Raw genomic sequence first — 23,676 nt, forward strand, 5'->3', positions numbered from 1 at the left:
TGCAAACCCTGAACATGAACGGGAACAAACCGAAATTTAAAACAATGGAACAAATTCACATCTCCGAGAGTTCTTTTGTCATCAACGGTCCAGCAAGGTTAAAAAATATTCATTGTTTGCCAACAGGATTCTGAATTTTTTGCATGGAACTTAAGGTCAAAAGAGGCACGCCTGGTACGCGTCCAAGCATCAATGTTTAACAATCGAGTGCGAATATGAGTGCGAACTACAACTGCTGCTGATAGTGCCTCTTCAACTGTACCTACAGTACCAGTCAGGTATTTTTTTAAACGCGATACTTCAAACGACGTCATCATTTCAATCGTTTTCACAAACCGGAGATCCTTATCCTGAAGTTTTGGTCTGAGAAATAGTTAGCGCGGCTCCAGGTGGCATTCTTGGGTTATATGCGTCAAACAAACACCAAATGATCCCTTTAGTGAAAAGCATGCTCAACCTTGAAGGAGTCCACTGGTCTTTATATACAGTAAATTCTCAATCCACACAGAGCCCAGGGTTTGCTAATTGGCATGTTACCAACCAAGTAAACATACATATTATGAACGTAATTCCGTCTATAACGGAATGATATACTATAAATGTACATATCCGCCGCCTCTGGTGGCAACTGGAAATATCGAAGAAAAGAATTGAGCACTTATATTAAATTACTTTTAATTGTTAAAGATTATTCTTAGAATAACTGACCACTGACAACTCCTATACCTGATTTAAAAAGCTGCACTCTCACAGATTGACAGTTTTGTCTTTTTTTTAATTTTGTGTCAGAATCAGCTGATTTTTGCATCAATGCCTTCAATTCAGTCATATAAGATAACTCCCTAAAGGACAGATTACAATTGTTTGGAAAACTGTCGTATAACACATCTTTCTTTAAGCGTTAGTAACGCTTTTAGCCATAAAACATCAATTTTCGAACGTAAATATGAAAACTGTGATCTGATCTTTTGTCAGCAGTCTTATATCACTGGTTCCCACATTTATGTGGAAATTTGCTTATTCAAAGACATAAAATAAAGAAAATGTCCAAATGCTCAATCTGTGAGAGTGCAGCTTGAACCCCTAAATACTATTTGTGTAAGTATAGGTATGATGCAGCATTTAATTTTAAAACAATAAAATAGTAATGATAAATGGGGTAGAATTTGTTGTTAGTCCAGATAATAATTATAATAATAATAATATAATAATAATAATAATAATAATAATAATAATAATAATCATCATCATCATCATCATCATCATCATCATCATCATCATCATCATCATCATCATCATCATCAGCATCATCATCATCATCATCAGCATCATCATCATCATCAGCATCAGCATCATGTCGTGGCCAAGCCATTAACCAAAAATACAGTCCAGGTACGGCGCTGTACGGGAAATAGTGACCGTCTTATAGAACTTGACAGTGCCCTCCCTTTATAGATGGCGTTTTGGAAATATTTTCAATGTGAAAATAAAACTGAACTATTGTAAGTAAACAAAAAGTATTGCAGACGTTAGGCTGTAGAATATTTAATTAATACACAGGTTTCCGATATCTATTGTTCCAGTTACATTTAGATGTACTGGTATGTAAACGAGACACACTTCTTGTTTTAAAATGTTTACTAAATATCGAATCTTCTGTTTGACATTCCTGATTCCAGACACGGGTTTCTTTCATTTTTTTTACCGTTTGTATATAATCGATTGAATAGGATTGAACAGACATTTTGCATTTCTAAAAAAAAAAGAAATAAAAGATGTATAACAAATTAAAGCTGCACTCTCACATATTGACCTTTTTTTATTTTTGTCTTCGAACAAGCCAATTTTTGTGAAAATCCATGGAAACCAGTGATATAAGACTGCTGACAAAAAAAGATCGCAGATTTTTATATTTAAGTTAAAAAATATGTATTTTTTGCATTTTTTATAAACCGTTAGTAATGGTTTAAACCATAAAACATTAATTTTCAGAACGGAAATATAAAAATCTGTGATCTGATCTTTTTCAGTAATCTTTTATCAGTTATTTACACAAAGATTTGCTCTTTCAAAGACAAAAATTAAAGAAGTTGTAAAAATGGTTTATCTGTAAGAGTGCAGCTTTAAGTGGATTTTTTTTATTTAAAAAAATGACTAATATAAGAAAAAAATGACTTGAAAAAACAAAATAAAAATAACACCTTATGGAGTTTTTTTATCAAAGTTAATAAACTGTTGCATTTGGACATGCATTTGTTAAAACAAATTTACCCTACTAAAAATCATGTTGTTTGGAATACTTTACACAATTATTATATGAATGGATAATTACCACTAGAATCAACAGACCAGGGCTTTTTCTATAGTACCTACGGGTCCGACTATCGGACCCATTCCCAAAGCAAAATATAAGATATTTTTCCCAATCTTCAGAAAAAAATCCCAATAAAAAAAAATAAAAAAATAAATTTTTTTTTTTAGAAATTATTTTTACCTGTACTGGTTCATTTTCAACATCCTAATAAATTATGTGATGTGAAGTATTTTTAGTAATTGAACTCAGAAATCATTGATTTTCATCACAATTGGAGATATGAAATATTATCTGTCATGATTTATTGCAGTAGATATTTACACCCCAAGGATTGATATTTCAGCCATTGTGGGTCTTTTAAAGGGAAAATAAACTGATATTAAATAATTTCCTAATTCACAGGAGACTAGACAGCTTTTTTCTTTTCACTGAAAAAATTCCCAATTTCCGCATTTTCACGACGCAAATTTTCCCAAAATGTCTAGGGTCTTTTTCCCAAAATGGGCAGAAAAAGCCCTGCAGACAATTTTGACTCGACCCAACCTATGGCCAAGCTCCCCCCACCATTTCCTCAAGACTAAAATAGATTGAAACATGATTATTTAGCTTAAACAAAATGAAATATCAACCAATAATTCCAAGAGAAATATAAAAAAAATATGCTCAATCAAATGGAAATTTTAACCCCAAACTCCGAGAAGCTCTAGGTAGGCAATTCATATTCACCATCAGAACCCAAATCGCTACCAAGTCTGTATTATATCAATTTGTTTTCGACTTCAACTTTCGGATACTCATATTCAGATATGGCTATCAGGATACCCACCTGGTTGTGAATAGGCAATTGTTTTTACCAAAGAGTAGGAAGTTACCATTTGGTATGTGCCTTGGTTCAGTTTGCATGCTCTCTCATTAGTTTTGTTTGACTAAAAGAGCAAAATTTATGTTGAAAACAGTTTCCGTTGGTGATAATGATTCAAATTTAAATACAGATTCCCGAAAGTGTAAATTGCCATAAATAGTGGATTAATACAACCAATCATCCAAAATCAATACCCTGCATCAAAAACACCGACTAAGATCAATTATTGATTGGCACAAGTCGTAAAGTGAGTCATTAATCTGATATCAAAAAGCTGCTATAACAACACCCTGTCATTGAAAATTACGTTATACCCATGTTTGGAACAGGCTAATTGGTCAGGAAAATGCAAGTGTCCAGGGAATCTGAACAAAGCCGAGCTATTTTTCTCACTACTGGAAAATTTTACATTTGGAAAAAAGAAGCGCCACGGGATTTTGATCTTAATGCAATACGATTTTAGCTTAAATGGCATGGTGAATGCACTGATTTTTTTATTTGTACACCAAACTCAGGATTGCGAAAAGAACAGTCCTCGCAGAACTTCCACTCTTCGTTTTCCTCTGCGGATTTTCGACATCACATACATGAAATGTTATTTCATGTTATTCACTTTCCTCAGCGTTTTCACTCTCTCTACCTCTTCTTGCTGGTCAGTGAATTGAAGAATTACAAACGCAGCATTAGTCCAAGGTGTTAACACCTGCGATACTCTGTAAAACAGAATTTTCTACTGAATCTAAATTTGTTTTACATGTATTTATTTGGATACTTTTCAATCGTGGTTTTCAAGAATTTTTAGACACACTTGCACAATATTCAACTGTTAAAACCTTTAAATTAGCACAATTTTTGTTGATGCCCTTTTTATTCTACTGTAGTTCTGATGCATTATAATATTTAACTCAGTCACATTATCTTTTAGTAACTTACTTTTTTTTGTATTTATATACAATGACTTCTCTTAACCTTTTTTACTTTTTTTAACCCCCAGTGTGATAGAAAGAAATGCATTTTTCGCAATAACAAATTGCAACAAAACCGAAAGTAAAGTGCAAACTTAGCGCGCACAATGTCACTATGAAAATTGTATATCATGTGCTTCATCAACAGGATACTACATGTATATAGTTATTATCATGTAAAAATTTACAGATTTATATAAATCTTATTTTTTTCTGTATTTCAGATCTGTGCAGTAAAGATAAGTAAAATGGTAAGTCATATATATATAGGACGAAGGAGTAGCCATCCTATTTTCACTTGGGATATCAATATTCTGGATATGTCACATAATTCATGTAATTTAATTTATATCAGGATGAAAGAGTTGACTTTTCAGGGCTTTTTCTATAGTACCCATGGGTCAGACTATCTGACCCATTCCCAAAGCAAAATATAAGATATTTTTCCCAATCTTCAGAAAAAAATCCCAATCCAAAAAAAATAAAAAAATAAATATTTTTTTTAGAATTTCTTTTTACCTGTACTGGTTCATTTTCAACATCCTAATAAATTATGTGATGTGAAGTTTTGTTGGTAATTGAACTTGGAAATTGTGGATTTTCATCACATTCAGAGATATGAAATATTATCTGTCATGATTTATTGCAATAGATATTTACACCCCAATGATTGATATTTCAGTCATTGTGGGTCTTTTAAAGGGAAAATCAACTAATATTAAATCATTTCCTAATTCACAGGAGACTAGACAGATTTTTCTTTTCACTGTAAAATTTCCCAATTTCCGCATTTTCACAATGCAAAATTTCCCAAAATGTCTAGGGTCTTTTTCCCAAAATGGTTAGAAAAAGCCCTGCTTGTCTGTAATGTACATGTACCTGCCATAACACCCTAGAAAAATAACTTGGCCAATTTAAAATAACGTCTCTATATTTTTGATGCCTAGAACATTTTTTATCCAAGGAATTTTGATGAACTCTCTGCACCTAGGGCAGGCATTGCTAAAATTATGATTAGACAAAAATTATTTGTAAATCTAATTCTCCTCAATGTTACAAATACACCTCCTTAGATCATACTTTTTTGGCATGCAAACTTTACTTATACCTCCAAGCTTGTACATATATCTGAGGGGTTTGTAGGAGCTGCACATGTCCCGTTCCTTTATGTCTAGCCACACAATATTGTGCTGCTTTTAGCTCCAAAAGTATTTCACCTACACACAGAAGTATTGTTCAGGATGAGAAATTGTGCACATGGGATTTGTGTGACATTTCATTCGTTCTTGCATTATGACCCTTTATTTGAAGAAAATGGATTGAAAAATATTCAGGCTGAAATAACAATGGTAGATGTTGGTGTGCTTTATGCTCATGTTGTAATTTTTTAAGCATGACATTACTTATGTCTAGGCTGCCTTTGCTTTTCCGTTATATCTCTGGTGTAAACTGATTCACTGAGGTGGCAACCCTATTCTGAATTTAGGCCTCATGTACATAGAAAAGATCATGACCAATAATTAACACAGTCACTGTTATTCTGTTACTATACTTCAGGGGGACACAAAAATTGACATTCCTCAGAAGTCTGAGAGTGTACGAGTGGTGGTACGATGTCGACCCATGGCTTCAACCGAGGAAAGTAAGGGATTTGAACGGTTAGTACCAATCTTTTCTATGGTTCATGGTTATAAAGTACAGCATGCACTTAAGTAATGTAGTGTACTACAGTCTTCCTCAATTTTCCTCTTTAATCCGATCTGTTAATGTGATCCATTACTCTGACATTCAATAATTATTTAGTTTATGTATGCTATCTCAGTTTAATATGCTGATTATTCACTTAAGAACATCATATTTTTATTACAATTTAATCTACAAAAACTTCATTCCGATGAAACCATTGTGCTTAAATGTTTAAAATAAATGAACTACACTTTGTACACTATTTAATAGTTGTATTTTCTTTGTTGCACTCCCTGGAACGATGTAAGAACTTCAGAAACCGGTAATTGACCTTTGAGCCAAGCAGGACGTACATTTCTATGGATTTATATTCTTATTTCAGAGTTATTGATATGAACACAAAAAAGGGAATAATTGAATTGAAGAATCCAAAATTAAGTGCTGCTGAACCGAAGAAAACTTTCACATTTGATTCAGTGTATGATTGGAAGTAAGTGTGTAGAAATACAGTGTTACTATGAATGAGTAAATGTTTTTTGAAGTAGTCGTTTTGGTTTGAATTAGTAAATTTTCACAAAATATTAATGAGGCAAGAAAATTCCTTGTTCCAAATAAAATTGGATGTTCCCCTCATCTGAGATATTACTTTGGTCGAAGGCTTTCCTCAACTTTTAGTCTAAACAATTAGATGTTACTATGTGGATTTTTCTGTGATTGCCTATCAAAAATCCTTCTGTTGGTCTTTTTCTTGGCATTTTGGGAACAAGCATTGGAACCCAATTGCTGGACGATTTATAACCTTCAATTAGGAATGAAATGTTCAGGAGTAACGTGACAAAAAATTGGATAATCTGCGTGATTGTAATTTATTTTGCCTTCGCAATGGGTCAGAATATCTGCCTAGCAGGGTGCCTAGAAAAATGTGTGTTCGGACGTACATGTATTTGGACAACTCTATCACCAGCTCTACACTTTTTTTCTAGTGCAATATCAGGCTCAAAACTAAATACTGTGTCATGAGAGTACCAATATCAGATCAGATTAGTATGCTTTTGCTTTATAGCTAATACTAAATAGTCAGGTCCTTTTCCTGCATTTTTCGTCTTGAACATATTTAAGAATTATACTCCCGTACTAAACTTTCAGCTCTAAGCAGCGAGATCTGTATGATGAAACATTCAGAGATCTTGTGGACAACGTCCTGCAGGGTTTCAATGGCACAATATTTGCCTACGGCCAGACTGGAACTGGGAAGACTTTCACTATGCAGGGTAAGATATCATCCTCAGACCTTGCTGTGTTTTAGCATGGCAAATATCTAAGGAGAGTTTTTTTAAGATAAGAAAAAAAATGTTTGTCTGGAACTTTATGTAAATTGTTTACATCAGTATTCTTATTCAGTTATGGTGATGATTTTTTTACAAAAAATAAACAGATCTGCAATATTTATATTTCATTCTTAATTATTACAAATATATGTCCTCTATTTTCAGGAGTGAAAAATGACCCAGAATTGAGAGGAGTTATTCCAAATTCATTTGAACATATCTTCAACCACATTTCCAACTCTGAAAACCAGCAGTACCTCGTGAGGGCATCATACCTTGAGATATACCAGGTGTGGTTTCATTCCTTTACTGTTGGGCTCTCATTCTTTTATAAAAGGGTATCTCTACTTTTGGGGTCTTTTTCTAATGTGAAAGGGTATCTCTACTTTTGGGACTTATTCTGTTATGAAAGGGTATCTCTACTGTTGGGTCTCATTCTATTGTGAAAGGGTATCTCTACTTTTGGGTCTTATTCTGTTATTAAAGGGTATCTCTACTGTTGGTTCTCATTCTATTGTGAAAGGGTATCTCTACTGTTGGGTCTCATTCTATTGTGAAAGGGTATCTCTACTGTTGGGACTTCTTCTGTTATGAAAGGGTATCTCTACTGTTGGGTCTCATTCTATTGTGAAAGGGTATCTCTACTTTTGGGACTTATTCTGTTATGAAAGGGTATCTCTACTTTTGGGGTCTTTTTCTAATGTGAAAGGGTATCTCTACTTTTGGGACTTATTCTGTTATGAAAGGGTATCTCTACTGTTGGGTCTCATTCTATTGTGAAAGGGTATCTCTACTGTTGGGACTTATTCTGTTATGAAAGGGTATCTCTACTGTTGGGTCTCATTCTATTGTGAAAGGGTATCTCTACTGTTGGGTCTCATTCTATTGTGAAAGGGTATCTCTACTGTTGGGTCTCATTCTATTGTGAAAGGGTATCTCTATTTTTGGGACTTATTCTGTTATGAAAGGGTATCTCTACTGTTGGGACTTATTCTGTTATGAAAGGGTATCTCTACTGTTGGTCTCATTCTATTGTGAAAGGGTATCTCTACTGTTGGTCTCATTCTATTGTGAAAGGTTGTCTTTACAGTCGATCTCATTCTGTTATGGAAGGATATCTTTACTGTAGGGCTTCATTCTGTTGTTGTAGGGGAATCTTATTTACTGTCATAATTCAGCTAAGAATCTCATCATTTACAAACGTATCAGTACATTAACTATCATCTCCTGAACCGAAGGTGGATATTGTTTTGCGTTGTCTGTCCTTCCATCTGTCCATCCTTGCTCAATCCAACACACTTCTTTTTTTTTCCCATATCTTCCTAAAGGCTACATTTTTGCAATATTTCTGGTCCAATCATGAAACTTAAGCAGAATGTTTGTCTTGATAAAATCTTTTATTAGTATGAAACTGGGTAAAATGGGGTCAGAAACTAGGTCAAATCTAAATAGTACACTATATACAATATTTTGATTTCAAACAGTTGTAAACAAACTCGTATCTCATATCCACTGTTACTGAGCTTCCATCACTCTGAAAGTGTATTGCATGTTTACCAACACATGATTTCCATTCCACCTTCCTTGCCTTATCTGTTGGGGATATCAATTCAATGAGTCTACTTATTTTTATAACAATTTAGGAAGAGATTCGAGATTTGCTATCAAAAGATCAGAAGAAAAGGCTGGAGCTGAAAGAGCGACCAGACACCGGGGTTTATGTGAAGGTAGGTTTTCCTATTCATTGAATCAGTCTGTGCTTGAATGTTTGTGATAAGGCCTTTCTTAAAACTTTGTAGATATTTCTGCTAAAATGTGATAAAGAGATTTTCAAATAAAGTAAGTTATGTAACTGTATGTTATGAAAACATTTATAACCATGAGATTCTAAATAAAACACCATGTTCTATATTGCAGGATCTGTCATCATTTGTCACAAAAAGTGTGCGAGAGATAGAGCATGTGATGAATGTGGGAAATCAAAACAGATCAGTTGGGTATGAGCCTACATGTTTATGCTTTTATTATTGGTATTACATTTTGAAAGTACCTGTAAACAGGACAGTCAACTCGATGTTTCTGAATCAGGATGATGTTGAATCAAGACACAGCCATACTTTTACCTGATAAGGGCGCTGCCTCAGCATATTTAACGAATAGTAATATTGAATCAATACTATGAATACATGTACATGTAACATTGTATGATTGTAATATTTTGTTTGTCAACTGTTTCTGTAGTATTTTACTTAAATTTAATAATCCTACCTATAATGTGTTTTAGTGCCACTGACATGAATGAGCACAGCTCCAGAAGTCACGCCATCTTCATCATCACCATTGAGTGTAGTGAGGTACGATTGCCTTACATTGGTGGTCTCCCATAGATATTTAAGTGTTGTACCAAATTGAAAACTGATATTTTCCATAATCTAAACTTTGATTGTAAAACTGAATATATTTTTAAGGTAAGACATATTATGACATATTAATAGCTCTAAATTACATGGTGTAAAACATGCTGTATTCTGTTTACAGGAAGGTGAGGATGGGGAGAACCACATCCGAGTAGGTCGTCTCAACCTTGTGGACCTCGCTGGCAGTGAGCGCCAAGCCAAAACTAAGGCTGAGGTATGCTATACTGTGGCAACCCATGATAAATAGAGAAAATTTATGTATCGTCTGTGACATTATATGGGTACATTATAATTAATCAGTATTATGCCCCCCTTCAAAGAAGAGGGGTATATTGCTTTGCAAATGTCGGTCGGTCAGTCGGTAGGTCCGTCTGTAGACCAAAGCTTGTCCGAGTGATAACAATTCCTTGACGTTTGGTCATCAAACTTGACATGAAGGGCCTGAGAAGTAGATGACCCCTATTGATTTTAGGGGTTAACAGGTCAAAGGTCAAGGTCACAGTGACCTTAAATGGTTAAAGGATTTTAAAGCTTGTCCGAGTGATTAATCAACAATTTCTAGACATAGTGTCATCAAACATGACATGGAGGCTGGGCCTGACCAGTAGATGCCCCTATTGATTTTAGGGGTCATCGGGTAAATGGTCAAGGTCAGAGTGACTTTAAAGGCATACTCGACAATTCCTGGACCTATAGTCATCAAACTTGAGGGTTGGGCCTGACCAGTAGATCACCACTCTTGACTTATGGTTTCATTGGGTCAAAGGTCAAGGTCACAGTGACCATTAACTCGAAAAAGTTAACAAAGCTTCACCCAGTTATATCATAACAAAGCCTGGACCTATGACCATCAAACTTGACTAGGGGGCTGGGCCTGACCTGTAGATGACCCCTTTTAATTTTAGGGGTCAAAGGTCAAGGTCACAGTGACCTTGAACGCTAAAAGCTTGTCTGTGTGATAACTTGACACTGCCTGCACCCATGGCCCTAAAACTTGACTTGGAGGTCCATGCATATTTTTTTTCATTTGCCCAAATTCTGAAAACATGGCACTCTGGGTGGGGGGCATAATGTTTGACAAACATCATTTGTTTTAACTGTTGCTGTACAATTGATGTGAGCTGAATATACAATGCTACTGTTAAAACAGTCATACAACTACAACTGATATTAAGTTGACACTTTCCTGCACTATATTCAGGGACAAAGGCTAAAGGAAGCCACAAAGATCAACCTTTCCCTGTCAGCCCTGGGTAATGTGATATCTGCACTGGTTGATGGCAAGAGCACCCACATACCTTACAGAGACTCTAAGCTTACAAGATTACTTCAAGGTGGGTTAACTGTTGAAAATTATGGTTTATAAATAAAATGTTACTTTGCAAGTTTTGTTTCTCTAGATTGATTTAGCAGTTATTGTTTGAGTTAATTACATGTGTACATCTGAGTAAGAGCTGTCAATAAAGTGCAAGTTTTTAAGGAATTGTAAAAATGTATTAGTCTAATACGGATTCTGTTTGTATGTGGAATAGTTTTGTTGCTGTGTTACAGATTCATTAGGAGGAAATGCAAAGACAGTGATGGTCGCCAACATTGGACCTGCTGATTACAACTTTGATGAAACGATGAGCACACTCAGGTTAGTTGTTGAACACTTGATCTACAGTATGCCTTTTGTGTTTGTACATGTCAGCACCAATCAATATCTTTTAATAGTATGTTTACTCATTCAGAAAGATAACTCGTTAGAAAACTCAGTGTTCAGTTATCTTTATCCTATATTTCTACATTATAAAACTGAAGTCTTCTGAATTGTGGTTAAAATTATCTGTTATGACCTGAGTTTACAATTGTTTATAAGCTAAATTTCTTGAAAAGTATTATTTAAACCATTGCTTGTGTACCATAGGTATGCAAACAGAGCAAAGAACATCAAGAACAAACCAAAGATCAATGAAGACCCGAAGGACGCCCTGCTGAGGGAGTTTCAGGAAGAGATTGCCAGGTAATAACATACATAATAATGCTTCAAGTTTAGGCCCTGCTGAGGGAATTCAAGGAGATTTCCAGGTACATGTAGTAACATACACAATAATGCTTCAAGTTAGGGCACAATTATGTGTCAAGTTTAGGCTCAGCTTAGGGAGTTCCAGGAGGAGATTGCCAGGTATAAAAAAAACATCATAATGATTCAAATTTGGGATCAAAATCACAAATGAGCTTCTGGTTTGTAAGTAAGTTTGTCTGAGTAAGTTCTGATTAAGTAATTATTGAATGTAAATAATAAAACACCAAATGTGGTGAGACAAATGTTAAGGGTATACTTGATTGTTTTAGGTTGAAGGCATCCTTGGCAGGGAGAGGAGGTCCAAAGAAAAAGAAAAAGAGGAGGACAAGAAGGAATGACAATGGTATGTTTCCAATACATGTACCAGGTTTCTATACAAACATGTACGAGGTGTGTATTTGGGTAAAACAGAGTCCACTTAGGCTAGCAATACATCGCATCATTGACTCTGCATGCAATGTAGGTATATCTTGAACATGTTTTTATGAAACTGGAGATGAAAAGTAAATAAAAACGGCTTTGATTGTTTGTTCCAGGAGAGATAATTAGTGAGTCTGAGGAAGAAGATGATGATGAAGAGGAGGAGGAGATTGAGAGTAAGGAGGAGGATTTGGAGGCATACAGGCAAGAACAGCAGGCAAACCTCGAAAAAGAAAAGGAGTCCATTCTTAACAATAGGAGCATGATGCAGGCTGTAAGTGGAGCTATATAGATATGATAGTTGGCAATACCCGAGTTTATAAGACAATTTTTCAAACGTTTTAGGTTTGCAGAGATAAGGAAGGGAGAGATTCATTAAGAAGAAGAAACAGATTGTAACTTAACCTTTTGGCACTTCCTCCAGAGGCCATGAAACTTAAAGTTGGGGATTTTTTTGATGATCAAGTCTGGACACCACAAGCAAACAATTGTTTGTTTGTCTGTTTTTCAAAGATAAAGGTTGAGATTATGTGATAGTTTTGGTGCCCTATGTTGTGAAAGACCATGATAGCCTTGGTGTCCTTTGTTGTGGAAGACCATGATAGCCTTGGTGCCCTATGTTGTGAAAGACAATGATAGCCTTGGTGCCCTATGTTGTGGAAGACCATGATAGCCTTGGTGCCCTATGTTGTGGAAGACCATGATAGCCTTGGTGCCCTATGTTGTGGAAGACCATGATAGCCTTGGTGCCCTATGTTGTGGAAGACCATGATAGCCTTGGTGTCCTATGTTGTGGAAGACCATGATAGCCTTGGTGCCCTATGTTGTGGAAGACCATGATAGCCTTGGTGCCCTATGTTGTGGAAGACCATGATAGCCTTGGTGCCCTATGTCGTGGAAGACCATGATAGCCTTGGTGCCCTATGTCGTGGAAGACCATGATAGCCTTGGTGCCCTTTGTTGTGGAAGACCATGATAGCCTTGGTGCCCTATGTTGTGGAAGACCATGATAGCCTTGGTGCCCAATGTTGTGAAAGACCATGATAGCCTTGGTGCCCTATGTTGTGGAAGACCATGATAGCCTTGGTGTCCTATGTTGTGGAAGACCATGATAGCCTTGGTGTCCTATGTTTTGGAAAACCATGATAGCCTTGGTGCCCTATGTTGTGGAAGACCATGATAGCCTTGGTGCCCTTTGTTGTGGAAGACCATGATAGCCTTGGTGCCCTTTGTTGTGGAAGACCATGATAGCCTTGGTGCCCTATGTTGTGAAAGACCATGATAGCCTTGGTGTCCTATGTTGTGGAAGACCATGATAGCCTTGGTGCCCTTTGTTGTGGTAGACCATGATAGCCTTGGTGCCCTTTGTTGTGGAAGACCATGATAGCCTTGGTGCCCTTTGTTGTGGAAGACCATGATAGCCTTGGTGCCCTATGTTGTGGAAGACCATGATAGCCTTGGTGCCCTTTGTTGTGGAAGACCATGATAGCCTTGGTGCCCTATGTTGTGAAAGACTTTTACCTTGGCAATAACTTAAACATCTTCAAGATTCTCGCATTAAATAAAGTAATATTGTTGCCAGTGACAATATGAACATGTTTAGAAAGGACCATACTTCTGACTAGTGACTTATGTATTTATTGAGTTATGTCGTTTTTTGAAAAACAACAACAATAACAACAAAGAGTGATGGTAACAACATTGCTCTTGTTTCAGAATGTACAGTAGTATTTCTATGCGGGGTCACACTTTTATGTCTGCTCTCTAACTTCAGTATTTCCAAATTGACCAGTGTAATTATGTTTATGGGCAAAACATTTCATCTGATTTTTATCAATAGTCTGATCATTGTATTAACTCTGCAGGAATTGTCCATTGTCAAATTTGATATTTTAAATACCTTTCCAATTTCACATGCTTTTTTTTAAAAATATGCTTTTTCTCTAGCTGTATTTAAGATACAGGAAATCATTCATACATACTTAATCATCAAGAAGTTCTGAAAAACTTTTCAACTGTATGTTTATGGTTAAATTTTAAATAAAAAGTTGAATGCAGAGTGAAATTCCATATTGTTAAAATCTTGTGAAACTATACTCTAGTTATAGGAAAATAATTCATAGGAAATTTCTGAGGTCATGCCTTGCAGTTGACCTTTACATGACCAGTCAGAAATCAGCTACTTCCTAACCATTTATACCAAATCTTCAGGGCTCGTGAAAATAGAAGATAACATCTTTTATGATGAATATGTCTTACCATATATAAATCCATCAGCTTATGCCCAAATGGTGGTACAGGTCACATTTCTATGACTGTTTTTATTTTCTTTAAAAGAAATAGTAATTTCCAATCGAAGTTTGAGTACAATATTCTCTATTAAAAGTCAGTTTAAATTTTTTAAGCCAATAAAATGTTTAAAAACTGACTGGATTGAACTGTTTAATTAAAAGTAAATGGAAAACATGTTTGAAATAAAGAAAAAAAACGTTGACTCTAACCCGACTCTGAAGCATAATATATCATTATAGTCTCTGTTTAAATCTGCACTCTCACAGAATGACTGTTTGACAACTTTTCTTTTCCTGTCTCGGACTGGGCCAATCTTTGTTTAAATGTCTGAAAACCAGTGATATAAGACTGCTGACAAAATATTCGATTACAGTTTTCTTATTTTCATGTGGAAATTGAGTTTTTATGGCTATAAGCGTTTCTAATGCTCTAAGAAAAATGAATTTTTCAGCATTTTCCAAGCAATTGACATATTGTAAGTTAAGCTGTAGGTTTTTATCTTAGATAGTAGGTTTTGGTTTTTAATGATCATAGACTATACCTTTGACAATATCAAATAATCTCATCTCCCTGCTGGGGTGCCTAGCCGACAAATGACATATTTCATGTTAAGCAAACTACCAAACAAATGTTAATAGATATTTTTTTCTTCACATCTCAGGTGAGCGATTTAGGGCCATCATTGCCCTCTTGTTTATTTTTTTTCTATTTTCTCTTCACTAATTTGTTTTAGGAAAAAGACAAGATCCTTCAAGAGATCCAAGACAAAGAGAGCACGATGAACAAGGAGAAGGAGGCCAGAGATCAATTAGAGTCAAAAATAAAGGTACACTGTACATTGTAATGAAGTGGATATTGAACATTGACATGTTAACACTGATTGTATTAAGCATATCTAATTTAGTTTTTGGTTATAGAAAATCTTAAGAAACAGTTTGCATAATGTAAAATAAAGAATGGAAATCTTTCAACCTCCTTATCCTATTTAAGGGGGGGGGGCATGAATCCTGAAACAAACATATTTTCTTACACCTTATAGCAGTATATTAATTGTTGTTTCCAATGAAAGCATAGAGAGTTAAATGTGTTTTGAATTAAAAAAGAATTGGTTTATGACAAGTTGTTATAAAATATATGAATAAAAGTAATTGTTTTGGTTACATGGTGTATTTCAGGCGATGGAAAGCAAACTTCTTGTTGGCAACATTGTGGACCATACCAACGAGCAGCAGAGAGCCCTAGAGCAGCGCAGAAGGGAGATTGCGGAACAGCAGGTCAGGACTTTTTTTTCAATTCATTGAATTGCTTTTTATTAGGAATTTGCTTTTTTCAATTTATGGCATTTTTCTGATAGTCCTGCTTGTGGTGATTTTTGTACCACAGACTGTTCATCAGATAATTGTTCATAACTGTGTTGTACAGGGCTTACATTACATTATGTAAAATATTTCAGCGTGTTGAGCGTGATATCCAACAGAAATTAGAGGAAAAGGAGGAAGCGGCCGTTGACCTCCAGGAGACCTACGTGTCCTTGCAGCAGGAGGTTGAGGTCAAAACAAAGAAACTAAAAAAGGTACCCAATTACAGGGGTTGCTCTGTTACCCAATTACAGTGGTTGCAACCCAATCACAGGGGTTGATTTGGCATCCAATTACTGGGGTTACTCTGTTTCCCAATTACAGGGATTGCTCTGTTTCCCAATTATAGGGGTTGCTCTGTTTCCCAATTACAGGGATTGCTCTGTTTCCCAATTACAGGGATTGCTCTGTTTCCCAATTACAGGGGTTGCTCTGTTTCCCAATTACAGGGATTGCTCTGTTTCCCAATTAAAGGGGTTGCTTTGTTTCCCAATTACAGGGATTGCTCTGTTTTCCAATTACAGGCGTTGCTCTGTTTCCCAATTACAGGGGTTACTATGGCACCCAAATATAGGGGTTGCTCTGTTTCCCAATTGCAGGGGTTACTCTGTTTCCCAATTACAGGGATTGCTCTGTTTCCCAATTACAGGGATTGCTCTGTTTCCCAATTACAGGGGTTACTCTGTTTCCCAATTACAAGGGTTACTCTGTTTCCCAGTTACAGGGATTGCTCTGTTTCCCAATCACAGGGGTTGCTCTGTTTCCCAATTACAGGGGTTGCTCTGTTCCCAATCACAGGGGTTGCTCTGTTTCCCAATTGCAGGGATTGCTCTGTTTCCCAATCACGGGTTGCTCTGTTTCCCAATTACAGGGATTGCTCTGTTTACAATCACAGGGGTTGCTCTGTTTCCCAATTACAGGGGTTACTCTGTTTCCCAATTGCAGGGGTTACTCTGTTTCCCAATTACAGGGATTGCTCTGTTTCCCAATCACAGGGGTTGCTCTGTTTCCCAATTACAGGGATTGCTCTGTTCCCAATCACAGGGGTTGCTCTGTTTCCCAATTACAGGGATTGCTCTGTTTCCCAATCACGGGTTGCTCTATTTCCCAATAACAGGGATTGCTCTGTTTCCCAATTAAAGGGGTTGCTCTGCTTCCCAATCACCAAATACAGGGGTTGCTCTGTTACCCAAATACAGGGGTTGCTCTGTTTCCCAATTACAGGGTTTCTTCTGTTTCCCAATTAAAGGGATTTCCCTGTTATCCAAATACAGGGGTTGCTCTGTTTACCAAATACAGGGGTTGCTCTGTTACCCAAATACAGGGTTTGCTCTGTTTTCCTAGTACAGGGTTTCTTCTGTTTCCCAATTAAAAGGATTTTCCTGTTACCCAAATACAGGGGTTGCTCTGTTTCCTGATTTCAGTGACCATGACACCCAATTACTGTGTTTGCTCTGTTACCCAAATTTGAGGGGTATATACAGTTAAACACTGTTAATCTGAAATTGTAGGGACCCAAAGATTTATTTTGGAATAGGGATATTTCTGATTAACAATTTTCAGAAAATGACAGCATTTAAGAATATTAGATGGCGTGAAATACTAAGTCTTGAATATTGCAATGTCGGTTACAGGTTACCAATTATATGATTCATCAGTTTTGAGTGATCTTTTGTATACAAAAATATTTGTTGATTTATTGTTTCATTAATGACAAATAATTTGTTATTCTTTTTTAAAGCAACATAAAACATTACAAACAAAATGACAGCACATGTATGCATTCGGAACATAACGATCGAATCTGATGAGATAGACATTTTCGAATGATATTCAGGTTGTGTTAGCCAGCAATTACGGTATATACACACTACATCACCCAAATGAATCGCTCATTTTCTGACATTTGTGACATACGCATGCTCCATATCATTCTTTAAAAAGCGCTAATTATGCTACCATTGTCAACTAGAACCGATGCCTGATTGCATTCGCAGTATGGTGTGAAAAACTAGGTGACGATTGAGTTCGAAATTGATAAAATAAGTGTGAATTACCAAATTGGGACTGTAATTTTTACTTCGGAATAGCGATTATTTCGGACTAGCGATTTCTGATTAAAGATTAAAAATTTAGTTAAACAAAGAAGGAGTAAAATCGGGACCGAAAAATACTGTTTATATAGTTTTACTGAAATTACGTAAAAGTGATATTGATCTTAAAAATTGTTAACAGTCAATATATAACACCAGTCTAGAATTATCTAGTGTTTACCTTGTTTTCCCCTCCCACACTGTTGCATCTATATTTCAGTTGTTTGCGAAGCTGCAGGCTACAAAGCAGGAGATCCAGGACCTTCAGGAGGAGCATGTAAAGGAACGCCAGGAACTGGAGCAGACACAGAATGAGCTCACTAGAGAACTCAAACTCAAGTATACTCACTCCCTCAAACCACATTTCATTCACATGAATATACAAAGGTTTTCTATGTGTTGTTGAATGATTCTTCTTTCTGTTTTGCCTCGCTGTCATATTCAGCAGATTTATTGATTTTAGCTTGAATTAAGTCACATCTAAGACACCTAATGCAACCAATAATTTGTTCCTTTTTGCATGAATATGAACCTGTATACTGACCAAAGCGAAGAATGCGGGTTTCAAAGACAATTAAATTTCGTTATCCTACTACATGGATTTCATTGTAATTCTCAATTGTTATTACATTGAGAACAAACATAACTACAAAAGTGATTTTTATTTTGAATGATTTGAATCAAAGAATTATGATGTCTCCCCCATTCATGGGGAGACATATTGTTTTTGCCGTCCGTCAGTCTGTCAGTCCGTCAGTCTGTACATCACACTTTGTTTCCGCTCAATAACTATAGAATGCTTAGACCCAGGAACTTCATACTTGGTATGCTAGTTGGTCATGACTTGTAGATGACCCGTATTGATTTTGAGATCAAAAGGTCAAAGATACCTTCAGGTAAAAAACAATATGTTGGTGGTGACCTTAAGCTTAAAAATGGTTTCTGCTCAATAAATAAAGAATGCTTGTACCCAGGAACTTCATACTTGGTATGCTAATTGGTCATGACTAGTAGATGACTCCTATCGATTTTGGGATCAGTAATTCAAAGGTCATGGTCACCGCGACCTTGAGTCGAAAAAAAAAGTGTCCGCTCAATAACTAAAGAACACTTGCACCCAGGAACTTCATACTTGGTATGCTAGTTGGTCATGACTAGTAGATGAACCCTATTGATTTTGACATCAGTAATTCAAAGGTCAAGGTCACCATGACCTTGAGGTGAAGAAACAGTTTCCGCTCAATAACTTAAGAACACTTGCACCCAGGAACTTCATACTTAGTATGCAAGTTGGTCATGACTAGTAGATGAATCTTATTGATTTTGAGATCAGTAGGTCAAAGGTCAAGGTCGCCATCAAGGTCACTGTTATCAGGTAAAATGTTGGTGGTGACCTTAAGCTTAAAAAAGGTTTTTGCTCAATAACTAAAGAATGCTTGTACCCAGGAACTTCATGCTTGGTATGCATGTTGGTCATGACTAGTAGATGACTCCTATTGATTTTGAGATGAGTAGGCCAAAGGTCAAGGTCACTATTGATTTTGAGATCAGTAGGCCAATGGTCAAGGTCACTGTGGCATTGAGGTGAAGAAACGGCTTCTGCTCAATAACTAAAGAACGCTTTTAACCAGTAACTTAATACTTGGTATGCAAGTTGGTCATGACTAGTAGATGAATCCTACTGATTTTGTGATCAGTTCGTTAGTCAATCAGTCTGTATGTCACACTTCGTTTCTGCTCAATAAATAAAGAACGCTTGCACCCAGGAACTTCATACTTGGTATGCTAGTTGGTCATGACTAGTAGATGACCCCTATTGATTTTGAGATCAGTAGGTCAAAGGTCAAGGTTGCAGTAGATGTTCATTATTTAATATGGGTGAATGAACCAAACTTCACTGTTGGTTCGTCTCCAGTCCAAAAATAACAAATTTCATGTCCATCATTTATTTTTTCTCAGCTACGACCACACAATAGGGGAGAAAAGCGCTTTTTCAAAAAAACAATCTCTAATTAATCATAATGTGTCTCTTATCTTGACCCAAAATGCTTGCATGTATATGGATGTTTGTTCTGTTTTGCAGACTGTTGATCATCGAGAACTTCATTCCAATTGAAGACAAAGTGAAGATTCAGAACAGAGCCAACTTTGATGAGGAACAAGACACATGGGTCCTCAGAGCTCTAGCTAACAAAAAGTAAGTAGTGTGTACATACAATAGCGGTTGTTTTTCAACATTGATAAGTTCTTGTACAACATAAGAAAATCAAATGAAATGTAAATGAGCTTATTTGTTGCAAGAAATTCTGGAGGGAGCCATTGTGGATTGAATTTCCCACATAACATGTACTAAATGTATTTCATACCACAGTGCTGAGACGATGGCCAAAAGACCAAAGTCAGCCCTAGGAAACAGACGTCCTGTGTCAGAGTATGCCAGGATGGCCGCTGCCATGGGGGGAAACCCACGGTTCAAGGTGGGAGAATTTGTAGCACCATTATCAATTATCAATACACATTAAATGTCATGTCCGTTTTAGGTAGTTACAGCAGTCTTTCATGCACACCTTAATATCCATAAAAAAAAATCACTGTTCAGTATGTATGTCTTTATGATAGAGAGCAATTACATTTTATCTTTGATTTGTGTGTTAGTAAAGACTGACATGTGGATTGGTTGTGGGTTATTTGCTGCTTTTAGATGGATGATGGCTTTATGTGTCAATTTAAAAGATTATTTAACATGGCATAGTGCATAGTAGTGTTCAATCAGTATTGTTATGCTTACTGCAGGGTGAGAACATAATCATGGTTGAGCTGGACATGCCTAACCGGACAACACGCGACTATGATGGACCCCAGGTGGCTCCCCGCATCCAGGCCGCCCTTGATGCAGCCCTACAGGATGAGGCAGATCTGGAACTGGATGGCAGGTACGTGGAGGGGATGTTGACTGGTGGGGGATGGAAATGTGGAATTGAGAAATACATGAAGGGGAGGTTGAAGTCTGGATTTGTGGTTGGGAAGTGGGCTTGATAGTAGGGGTGGCATTGGGAGTGAATCTTGTTTAGACGGAAGCTCTTTTTGTTGTTACATCATCTATAGTTTGTTAAAAACCATATGTGCACCAAAGTCTTATATTGTTTACTTCCAGATTATAATATTCTAATTCTAATGACAAAACTCAGTTTGCCTATTTCACAAATGTACATGTACTTCCACAAGTTTATTAATATGTGATCACATTTTATTTGCAAGCATAGTGAATAAACACATAATCATAATTTTTTGTTTCAGCCCTGCTATATTTAAGACTGACAGGAAACGAAAGGATGCAGGAAAGTCTAGACCAAAATCAGCCTTGAAGAGCAATGTGGACAAATCACAACTGTTTCCCAAGGCCCGGGGACTGGTTAATAAAAATTGACACAGTAACCAATACTTGTTCGATTATAGCATTTTAAGATGAGCAGATTGTAGTATTCAGTTGGATACTGTTTATCAATTATTGATTAGAACGTCGAAGTGGAGAACAAATTGAGGCGCTTGTATTTTTATGTCAAATATTTAATTGTTTAGCGCTATACATGCCATGCATATTATTAGAATGATCTCTCTCCTCTTGAAAACATTGTATAGTTGTCGGAAATATGGTTCAAATAAAGAATTTAATTCATTTAATGAGATTACAATGGTTAAAAACTTAAAATTCTTGTGAAGCTTGTAAATGTCATGCATAAAGAAAAATGTCTTATTGTTAGACAATTGCGACAAGCAAACTAACTGCAACAAAAATGTTTCACTATTAATCACTATGTGATATGTTGGTATTCACATGTGAACAGCAAACATTTATTAATGAACTATGTTTGTTAAGTTAAAGGGCTCAGGGATACATGATGATAACACTGTCAAAATATGTATAAAATATACTACAAAAAGTTTGTACATGAATTCATGCAGTTGATTTATACTGCTGATTTCATTTACTATAAACACAAGTACTGGGTAATCTTTGGTGTATTCTGATGATATTCATATAATTATATATATATATATATATATATATAAACTATTATGTCAATTACTTAACTGGTGTAAGAAAACTGTACTGAGACTGTTAAGAAGGGAGCCCTAAGGTTGTGGACCATAACAATGATGTGCCAACTTGTATGGATTTGAAGATATTACATGGGAGACATCTGTCGGCTTATTCTCTATTGCAATGATGAGCATCCATGTAATCTGTTGCAAGTTGTAACTGCTCTCATCTGTAGTGCTGCCACGACAATGAGCATCCATGTAATCTGTTGCAAGTTGTAACTGCTCTCATCTGTAGTGCTGCCACAACACAACTGTGATATTTTGTTTTGCGAATGTACATATTTTTACCAACTTATTTATTTTACACTGAACGTTTTCTATACATATTTATTGAGTAAATTTAGTGTTGTTCAATTGTTTGATTGTTGTATTGAACTGCAGAATATTTTGTTATTAAATCAATGGATGACACGGTTTGAATTTTCTTTTTAGTTCTGTTATATAAATAGTAGAGAATGTCAAGTGTACTAACTATTGTCCAGGCTGCTCCATCTACCTGTTGTTAGTTTTGGTTCAGTTGGGAAATACATGCAAATTCAAACATTTCTTTTTCAAAGTACCTTCATTAATCTGATGTTCATGTAAAGTGTAAAACTGTTTTTTTGTTTCAAGCAAAACATATTGTCCTATTGTCTTATACTTGTAGTGTTACCAGTAGCTACTCGATCATACATTAATTTATTTTTATAGTATCTTATGTAAGACCAATCCATTTTAATTTGCTTTGAAAGTATTAAAAATATATGTTATGAATAAAAAATCTCACTTTTTACAGATCTGCTAGTCTTTGTTTAATAAAAAATGGTTACATGTAATATACAGTATACATTAATTCTCAATCACTTGACGTTGAGGCTAATCATATGAAATCCGTCCTTATTTTGTTTTGTTGATTTTTCTTTTGTTCTTAAAGGGTTATTGCATAGGATTGTAACTTAAAATGTTGATTATCTACAATGTACACTTCGATCAGAATGTATGTGTATTTTCTGACATAAACATTGTACATCATCTTTTATTTATTATTCATATACAAGTTTAGATCATGTGTTCTTGTTTTGTTTCTTTTGTCTCATTTACTTGCAAACTGAAGTTGTACATTTCGCTGTAATTTGATTATAAATTTCAACTTTGATTATTTGTGAATAAAACTGATCAACCATTAAATTGAGTGTTTCTCTTCATGCAATAGAGGGTGAACTTGTTTGCTAAATATTGTTATTGTATAACTACTTTCCAGGTAGAAGTAATGTAGGCAGGTCTTATCTAGACATGTTCATTGGCAACATCCAAATTGGACCCTTAAAAGCATAAAGCCAATTGTTTTTGCTTGATTGTGAAAATAAATATAAGCTGAAAGTAGGTAGAAAACAGTACTAGCACAGTGTGAGGGGGTCACATTACCACATTTGCCACCACAGACTCTCGAAAATACATCTTTTTCTGAGCCCATATAGTCTGGACCCAGGCTTCCAAACTCAATAACAATGGGCATGATAACCAGCAAGTTCACATTTTACACCTGATTTGTCAAAATCTGATCTGATCAAGACCATCTTGTCTGCTCTCTAATTTGAGCATTTCTAATCATATGGGATCCAATCTATATGGCCTGTGCAATAAGCAACACACTCAGTCTGGTATAATTCAATATATATAAATATATATATATAGAACTATTTTCAATTATAGCGAAGAGAAAAAAAATAATTGCAAATATCGAACTTTGGCATGACTTTTGTAACAACATGTTTTGTCCCAATTTGAGA

The 23,676-nt window shown here is 35.8% G+C and overlaps 1 protein-coding gene across 2 annotated transcripts; it reads left to right on the forward strand.

Annotated features, from left to right (window-relative positions):
* The first annotated feature begins 1,443 nt into the window (after positions 1-1,443).
* On the forward strand, positions 1,444-23,072 carry LOC128232055 (kinesin-II 95 kDa subunit-like). 2 transcript variants are annotated; one of them, XM_052945391.1, is made up of 23 exons: positions 1,444-1,502; positions 4,366-4,392; positions 5,699-5,799; positions 6,210-6,317; positions 6,974-7,098; positions 7,321-7,445; positions 8,799-8,882; positions 9,073-9,152; positions 9,440-9,509; positions 9,694-9,786; positions 10,774-10,906; positions 11,124-11,211; positions 11,482-11,577; positions 11,910-11,983; positions 12,177-12,334; positions 15,086-15,178; positions 15,528-15,626; positions 15,806-15,925; positions 18,024-18,142; positions 19,887-20,000; positions 20,175-20,280; positions 20,597-20,736; positions 21,101-23,072. In XM_052945391.1, exons 2-23 carry the CDS (start codon positions 4,390-4,392, stop codon positions 21,228-21,230), a joined length of 2,259 nt encoding a protein of 752 aa, XP_052801351.1. In that variant the 5' UTR covers positions 1,444-1,502; positions 4,366-4,389; the 3' UTR covers positions 21,231-23,072. The 2 variants fall into 2 exon arrangements, with proteins under 2 accessions (XP_052801351.1, XP_052801352.1); XM_052945392.1 differs by having other exon boundaries at positions 1,493-1,601.
* Positions 23,073-23,676: the final 604 nt, after the last annotated feature.

The sequence above is a fragment of the Mya arenaria genome, chromosome 4 (genome assembly GCF_026914265.1).
Source record: "Mya arenaria isolate MELC-2E11 chromosome 4, ASM2691426v1".
NCBI classification, from domain to species: domain Eukaryota; kingdom Metazoa; phylum Mollusca; class Bivalvia; order Myida; family Myidae; genus Mya; species Mya arenaria.

Bases quoted from the DNA above. Each gene is read 5' to 3' on its own strand.
- LOC128232055 (XM_052945391.1), top strand. The intron at 11,578-11,909 runs GTAATAACATAC...TGATTGTTTTAG, and splicing joins TTTCAGGAAGAGATTGCCAG to GTTGAAGGCATCCTTGGCAG. The intron at 11,984-12,176 runs GTATGTTTCCAA...TGTTTGTTCCAG, and splicing joins GACAAGAAGGAATGACAATG to GAGAGATAATTAGTGAGTCT.